We start from the raw sequence: 7,401 nt of genomic DNA, 5'->3' as shown, positions 1-7,401 counted from the left end.
AAAAAAAAAAAAAAAAAAAAGGGAGAGAGAGAGGGAAAAAAACAGAGAAGGCTTGGAAAGGAGACTCCAGAAGGAATGCTGGGAGAGGGTCCTTGGTGCAGAGGAGAGGAGCTTATGGAGACAATAAAGTGGTCATTCGTGTCCTGGGCAGCCAACAGTTGAAGCAGATGAGGGGAGCAAAGTCTGGTGGGTTTGACAATTTTTGTGGGCTGGGGCAGGTGAATCATAGACCACCAGGGTTTGACACTAAGCTGGCAAGAGGACAGAGATAGGACAAGAAGGGGCCCTGGCTAGGCAGATTTTCCTTGGGTGTTTTGATGTGAGAAACAGGTTTGTGATAGGAAGAGAAACTTAGGTGACAGGATGAGAAGGATTAGGGAACCCAGAGGAAGGAGCTGAGGGAGGGTCTGGACCCCACTGGGGTGGTCTGTCCAGGACTAGACAATGGGGGTCTTCAGGGCACAAGGAGACATAGAGACTCCAATAGTTGCTGGCAAGCTTTCCAGGCGAACCCAAGAGCTCCAAGGAATGAAGGCAGCAGAGGACAAACGGTTACCAGGCCCAGCCCTGAACGTGGGCCAAGAAGGGTGGGGGCAATGGCTAGTGGGTGGGAGGATGTTCTGAGATAGCTCTATTCCCCCAGGAAGCCCCAAGGTGGCCCCTGCCTGTGAAGAGGCTGAGCTTGCCCTCCACCAAGCCACAGCTTTCTGAAGAACAAGCTGCTGTGCTGAGGGCCGTCCTGAAAGGCCAGAGCATCTTCTTCACTGGGAGTGCAGGTAGTGGGGGCAGAGAGGAGGTAGGGGGACAGTGGTGGGGTGGGATAGAGGAACAGGGAGACCTGTCTAACTTTGCCCCGTCCAGGAACAGGGAAGTCATATCTGCTGAAGCGAATCCTGGGCTCACTGCCCCCCACAGGCACTGTGGCCACTGCCAGCACTGGGGTGGCAGCCTGCCACATCGGGGGCACCACCCTCCATGCCTTTGCAGGTAAGTGGGAACCCCTAGGGCTTGAGCTAAGAGCAAGCCCAGCTTCTGGGAAGGGAGAGAGGGGAAGTCTGCATTAAGAGGGGGTTTTGGGGGCTGGGCATGGTGGCTCATGCCTGTAATCCCAGAACTTCAAGAGGCCAAGGTGGGAGGATTGCTTGAGCCCAGGAGTTTGAGACCAGCCTGGCCAACAGAGTGAGACCCCGTCTCCACAAAATTTAAAAATTAGCGGCCGGGCGCAGTGGCTCATGCCTGTAATCCCAGCACTTTGGGAGGCCGAGGCGGGTGGATCACAAGGTCAGGAGATCGAGACCATCCTGGTTAACATGGTGAAACCCCATCTCTACTAAAAATACAAAAAAATTAGCCAGGCATGGTGGCAAGTGCCTGTAGTCCCAGCTACTCTGGAGGCTGAGGCAAGAGAATAGCGTGAACGCAGGAGGCAGAGCTTGCAGTGAGCCAAGATCGTGCCACTGCACTCGAGCCTGGGTGACAGAGTTACACTCTGTCTCAAAAAAAAAAAATTAGCTGAGCATGGTGGTGTGTGCCTGTAGCCCCAGCTGCTATGGAGGTTGAGGTGGGAGGATTGCTTGAGCCCATGAGGCCAAGGTTATCGTAAGCCAAGATCGTGCCACTGCACTTCAGCCTGGGCAACAGAGAGAGACCTTCTCGCAAAAAAAAAAAAAAAAAAAAAAAAAAAAAAAAAAAAAAGAGAGAGAGAGAGGGTTTGGGTATTAGCCCAGGCTAAATAGTGTCACTTACAGGCATCGGCTCAGGCCAGGCTCCTCTAGCCCAGTGTGTGGCCCTGGCCCAAAGGCCAGGCGTGCGGCAGGGCTGGCTGAACTGCCAGCGGTTGGTCATTGACGAGATCTCAATGGTGGAGGCAGACCTGTTTGACAAACTGGAGGCCGTGGCCAGGTCAGTATGTTCAGAGGGCAGCAGGTGAAAACTGGGACCTGGTGGTCTTCTGTGTGCCCCTAAAGCACCCCACGCTCCTCTCCAGAGCTGTCCGGCAGCAGAACAAGCCATTTGGAGGGATCCAGCTCATCATCTGTGGGGACTTTCTGCAGCTGCCACCTGTGACCAAGGGCTTCCAGCCCCCACGGTTCTGCTTTCAGGTACTACTCACCTCCTAGCTCTGTTCTCCTTAGGGGTCTGCTCTGCTCCTTGACCCACCCCCACCCTGCTCCCATCAGGCCAAGAGCTGGAAGAGGTGTGTGCCAGTGACCCTGGAGCTGACCAAGGTGTGGAGGCAGGCAGATCAGACCTTCATCTCTCTACTGCAGGCTGTGAGGCTGGGCAGGTGAGCTCTGCTGGATGGGGAAGGGGCTATGGGATGAGGATCCAGGCATGGGCCACAGTGGAACACAGGGAGGGACCCAGGGAAAGGGGAGAATGGTTACCCTGAGGAGCAAGCACTCCATGCAGGAAGAGCAGCCTTGGGCATGGCACTGGGCAACTCAGGATGGATTGTAGTCAAGACCTTCATGGCCCCATAGGAGATGGTCGCTCTGTGAGTGCCGGGACCCAGCCTCCCTCAGGGTTGGGTCTCCATCACCTAGCACAAGGCCTGGCATTAAGTAGGTGTCAGGGGGTGGGCGCAGTGGCTCACACCTGTAATCCTAGCACTTTGGGAGGCTGAGGCAGGTAGATCACGAGGTCAGGAGTTTGAGACCAACCTGGCCAACCTGGTGAAACCCAGTACCTACTAAAAATACAAAAATTAGCTGGGTGTGGTGGCACGCGCCTGTAGCCCCAGCTACTTGGGAGGCTGAGGCAGGAGAATCACTTAAACCCAGGAGGTGGAGGTTGCAGTGAGCTGAGATCACGCCACTGCACTGCAGTCTGGTGACAGAGCGAGACTCGTCTCAAAAAAAAAAAAGAAGAAAGAAACATAAGCTAGATTTTTCACCCAAGGTAGCAGGCAAGTAGACAGAAGATTGTACCCTGGAGGTCAGTCTGGGTCCTGCAAATCTCCTGCCTGTGCTCACTCATCATAGCCAACTTCCTCAGGAGCGTTATGGGGTGGGATGGTGGCCAGCTCTGACCTGGGGCAGCACAGGGAAGGGTGCCTACCTGTGATCAAAGCTCAGTACCCTGCCCCTGCTTATTCCCCATGTTTGGCGTCCAAGTTTGGAAGGGACAGGTTGGCCAGCTTGAGGGGGCAGCAACTATTCCCTGGTGCCCTCTTCCAGTCCCAAGGCCTGACCCATGGCCTGCTGCTTGAGCCATCCTGCCCATGTTCCCACCTTCCCTGCTGCACAGGTGGGCTCTGCCCTGACAGTCCAGCCCCCACAGGTGTTCAGATGAGGTGACCCGCCAGCTCCAGGCCACAGCTTCCCACAAGGTAGGGAGAGATGGGATTGTGGCCACGAGGCTCTGCACCCACCAGGATGACGTGGCCCTCACCAACGAGAGGCGGCTTCAGGAGCTGCCAGGTGAGCAGGGAGCCTGGGCTGGGCAAGACCAGCTGGGAAGGGTTATAAGCAGATGTGGCCCCCAGGCAACCTGGGCCTCTGGGTCCTAGGCCCCCAACCTCTGTAGTCATAAAGATCCTTATATTTGCAAATGCAACTGTGACTTTGAGAGGTATGATGAACTGAATTCCACAGCCCCCCAGGCCTGCGCTGCCTCTGCTCCTTACCCCTATGCTCTGGTCTAACAGTTTTTTTCTGGAGGTTGGGCACAGTGGCTCATGCCTGTAATCCCAGCACTTTGGGAAGCCAAGGCAGGCAGATGACCTGAAGTCAGGTGTTCAAGACCAGCCTGCCCAACATGGAAAAACCCCATCTCTACTAAAAATACAAAAACATTAGCTAGGTGTGTTAGTGGGCGCCTGTAATCCCAGCTACTCAGGAGGTTGAGGCAGGAGAATTGCTCAAACCCAGGAGGCAGAGGTTGCAGTAGGCCAAGATTGCACGATTATACTCCAGCCTGGGCGACAGAGCGAAACTCCATCTCAAAAAATAAAATAAAATTAAAAAAAAAAAAAAAGTCTTTTTTGGGATACTGAGTCACAAGTCAGTGATTTGTGATCTGCTTGCACAACTCTTTTTCTCCAGGTAAGGTACACAGATTTGAGGCTATGGACAGCAACCCTGAGCTGGCCAGTATCCTGGATGCCCAGTGTCCCGTTAGCCAGCTCCTTCAACTAAAGCTGGGGGCCCAGGTGAGTGGGAAGCAGGACCTAGCCCCTGGGAGCTTCGGCTGTCCCTCATGGGCCTTGCTGATCCCTACCCCTCTGCCCAGACCACTCTACAGCCAGTGGGTCCAGCTTTGACCACACTGAAAACCTCCCTGCCTCCTGTTCCCACCCACCTTCCCATCTTCAGCTTTCTACTGTTTTTCTCTACCTACACCAGGAGGTCCTCCAAACAGTGTTGTTTTGGGCAAGTTTCTTTCCCCTGAAGCTCTGTCCCCTCATCCCTAAAACTGGGGAATGAAATACCTACCCCACACAGCTGTCTTCTGTAGTATACTTTATAAATAGGAGAGAGTCCTGATTCCTCCCCCGATGTTAGGGGTGGGCAGAAGATTTTCCTTAGGGCACCCAAGGGGAAAATACAGGCACAATGTATCTGAGAGGGGTGGCAGGACCTAGAGGCCATCCCTCAAGATTTGTGGTCCACACATGTACCTATAACAGAGCCGATATTTTCAAAGCCCTGTAATAGAGGTTGCCTTATTGATCCCTTACCACCTCCTTCTGGGGCAAATGGAGCAAGTATTATTCCTCTTTGACATAAAGGAAAACTGGGACCGAGGAAAATAAGGCAACTTGCCGCAGGGGTCACAGGCAGCCAGTGGCAGAGCTAAGGATTGGGATTCAGTGTCGCCATGACAACTCCCTGCCCTCAGCCTCTGAGAACAGCAATGGCTAAGCTAAGACCAGGCATGGGTAGGGGGGCTGCTGTCCATTCCTCTCCCTCCCTTGCAGGTGATGCTGGTGAAAAACTTATCGGTGTCTCGGGGCCTGGTGAATGGCGCCCGAGGGGTGGTAGTCGGGTTCGAGGCAGAAGGGAGAGGTAAGTGTTGGGAGCAGGTGGCAGTCCTACTACAGGGTTTGCAGCATGGCCCCCAGAATGGTGGGGGGAGAAAAAGACTAGGAAGGAAAGCTCCAAAGGCCCCCCTGCTGCTCACCTCAGAGCCCTGAAGCAGAGCTAAAGTTAGACTGCTTCTTGCCCTCCTTAGGGCTACCCCAGGTGCGGTTCCTGTGTGGAGTCACTGAGGTCATCCGCGCTGACCGCTGGACGGTGCAGGCCACCAGGAACCAGCTCCTCAGCCGGCAGCAGCTGCCCCTCCAGCTGGCCTGGGCGATGTCCATCCACAAGAGCCAAGTGAGCACCGGTGTGGGGGGTGGGGACAGGGCAGGCATGTTGGGGTCTATGTGTCTTTTTTTTTTTTTTTTGAGACGGAGTCTTGCTCTGTCGCCCAGGTTGGAGTGCAGTGGTGTGATCTTGGCTCACTGCAACCTCCGCCTCCCGAGTTCAAGCGATTCTCCTGCCTCAGCTTCCTGAGTAGCTGGGACTACAGGCACGTACCACCGTGCCTGACTAATTTTTGTATTTTTAGTAAAGATGAGGTTTCACCTTGTTAGCCAGGATGGTCTCGATCTCCTGACCTTGTGATCCGCCCGCCTCGGCCTCCCAAAGTGCTGGGATTACAGGCGTGAGCAACTGCACCCGGCCCTTTTTTTTTCCCCCCACCATTTTCTAAGCCACTACTAGATACGTTAAATTGTATAAATTGTATACAACCATTGTATAAAGTATAGATATAATGAATAATCAATACTATTTTGCACAGAAAAAAACCAGAACTCAGAGAGGTTAAGGAACATGTCCCATGTTATACAGTTAGTGAGTGGCAGCCTGGATTCAGCTCCACGCCTGTCTGACCCAGAGCCTGAGCTCTTTTCTTTCACTCCATCCCTCAACTCTTACCTGGATCTGTGTCCCCCAGTTCCCCTCCTACTCAGACCGCCACTTGCTGTCATGCTCTCCCTCTGTCTAGAGACTCTCTGGACTGGACAAGGAGATCCAGGGGCAGTAGCAGGGCTGGTAAAGAGTCAGGCCCTTCAGAGCAAGGGACTTCAGACTGAGCTGGCTCCCTCTCTGTCCCTGCATCCCCCAGGGCATGACCCTGGATTGTGTGGAGATTTCTCTGGGCCGTGTGTTTGCCAGTGGCCAGGCCTACGTGGCCCTTTCCCGGGCCCGTAGCCTGCAGGGCCTACGTGTGCTGGACTTTGACCCTGTGGCGGTTCGCTGTGACCCCCGAGTGCTGCACTTCTATGCCACCCTGCAGCGGGGCAGGGGCCTCAGTCTGGTGAGAGGGAGTCATCTAATGATGGGCTGTGGCCATAGGTGGGGTGGGGGCAGGAGAGCCCTCTACTGGCTCCTTTGGGGGTGAGGGCAAGAGGAGAGAGATGCTGGCCCCCAGGTTATGGCCCTGGGGAACACCACAAGCCCATGACTGGGCTTCTCTGGCTCTGATCCAGGAGTCCCCAGATGATGATGAGGCAGCCTCAGACCAGGAGAACGTGGACCCAAACCTCTGAGCCTCACCTGCAAAGAGAAGACAAAGGGTGGCCTCCCTGTCCTCCTGCTCCCTAGTGGGCCAGGGCCCCAGGGAATAACTGGAGGAGGCGGGCAGTGTCCCCTTCTGTATTTTTTAGGGGTTCTCAGCCTCCTGGCAGGGTTAAAGGGAGAGTGCTTTAAACCCACGTACCAGCTGTGCTTCAGTTTGCCCTGGGTGAGTTGCTTCAGGGTCAGAAGTAACCCTTTCTGTGCCAGTTGAGAAAGAGCCTGTGTGGTAGCTGGTGTTAGAGGACAAAGCTCCCTGCAAGGGCTGGACACAGAGCTGCAGAGTCCTGAACATCCCTCCTTTCGGGCTGCAGAAGGGAGCGGCAATGAAGACAGGTGCTCTGGAAGCAGCGTCAGGGCTTTCGGAGGGGACCTGGGGGGGACTCAGGCTGGGTACAGCCTCCAAACAGAGAACGGAACTTAGGTATGTCTCCACGGCTAGGCCCAGCCTAGCGCAGCCCAGAACAAACACCCTTCAGAGCCTAACTGAAGAACATAAGCTGCAAAATGTGCACCCATATTTTAAGCTGCTTTTTCAGGGGATAAATAGTGTTTGGGGACATTGAAATGGATGTTCTCAGGTTGTATTTATTTTGGACAAATAAACTAGAGAATTGTGTAAAAAGTGTGCCTCTTGCCTCCTCTCTCTCCGTCTCACTTGTGCACGTGCACATAGGCATTTGCTTAGGCCACAGTGGCTGAAATCACACCCTTCTGTGGGGTGGTCTTAGTATCACTGGTCATTTGAAAAGCTGAGTTATCTGCTGTTGGTGACTAGCAATAAAATGACATTGTCACTGGGCATGGTGGCTCACGCCTGTAATCCCAGCACTTT

General features: G+C 54.3%; 1 protein-coding gene across 1 annotated transcript in view; it reads left to right on the top strand.

Moving 5' to 3' along the window:
* Positions 1 to 7,191, top strand: part of PIF1 (PIF1 5'-to-3' DNA helicase) — a gene marked incomplete at its 5' end in the record, with an annotated part of 10,884 nt that extends 3,693 nt beyond the window's left edge. Inside the window, 11 exons of the mRNA XM_011969279.1 lie at positions 644 to 776; positions 862 to 987; positions 1,749 to 1,902; positions 1,988 to 2,102; positions 2,181 to 2,287; positions 3,283 to 3,422; positions 4,047 to 4,153; positions 4,922 to 5,009; positions 5,176 to 5,321; positions 6,118 to 6,309; positions 6,482 to 7,191. Coding sequence (XP_011824669.1) covers positions 644 to 776; positions 862 to 987; positions 1,749 to 1,902; positions 1,988 to 2,102; positions 2,181 to 2,287; positions 3,283 to 3,422; positions 4,047 to 4,153; positions 4,922 to 5,009; positions 5,176 to 5,321; positions 6,118 to 6,309; positions 6,482 to 6,541 — 1,368 coding nt within the window. The remainder of the gene's footprint in view (positions 1 to 643; positions 777 to 861; positions 988 to 1,748; positions 1,903 to 1,987; positions 2,103 to 2,180; positions 2,288 to 3,282; positions 3,423 to 4,046; positions 4,154 to 4,921; positions 5,010 to 5,175; positions 5,322 to 6,117; positions 6,310 to 6,481) is intronic.
* Positions 7,192 to 7,401: the final 210 nt, after the last annotated feature.

This window comes from Mandrillus leucophaeus, unplaced genomic scaffold, assembly GCF_000951045.1.
Source record: "Mandrillus leucophaeus isolate KB7577 unplaced genomic scaffold, Mleu.le_1.0 Scaffold12, whole genome shotgun sequence".
NCBI lineage: Eukaryota > Metazoa > Chordata > Mammalia > Primates > Cercopithecidae > Mandrillus > Mandrillus leucophaeus.
Note: the sequence above shows the minus strand (reverse complement) of the source record. Positions and strands in the feature narration are given on the sequence as shown.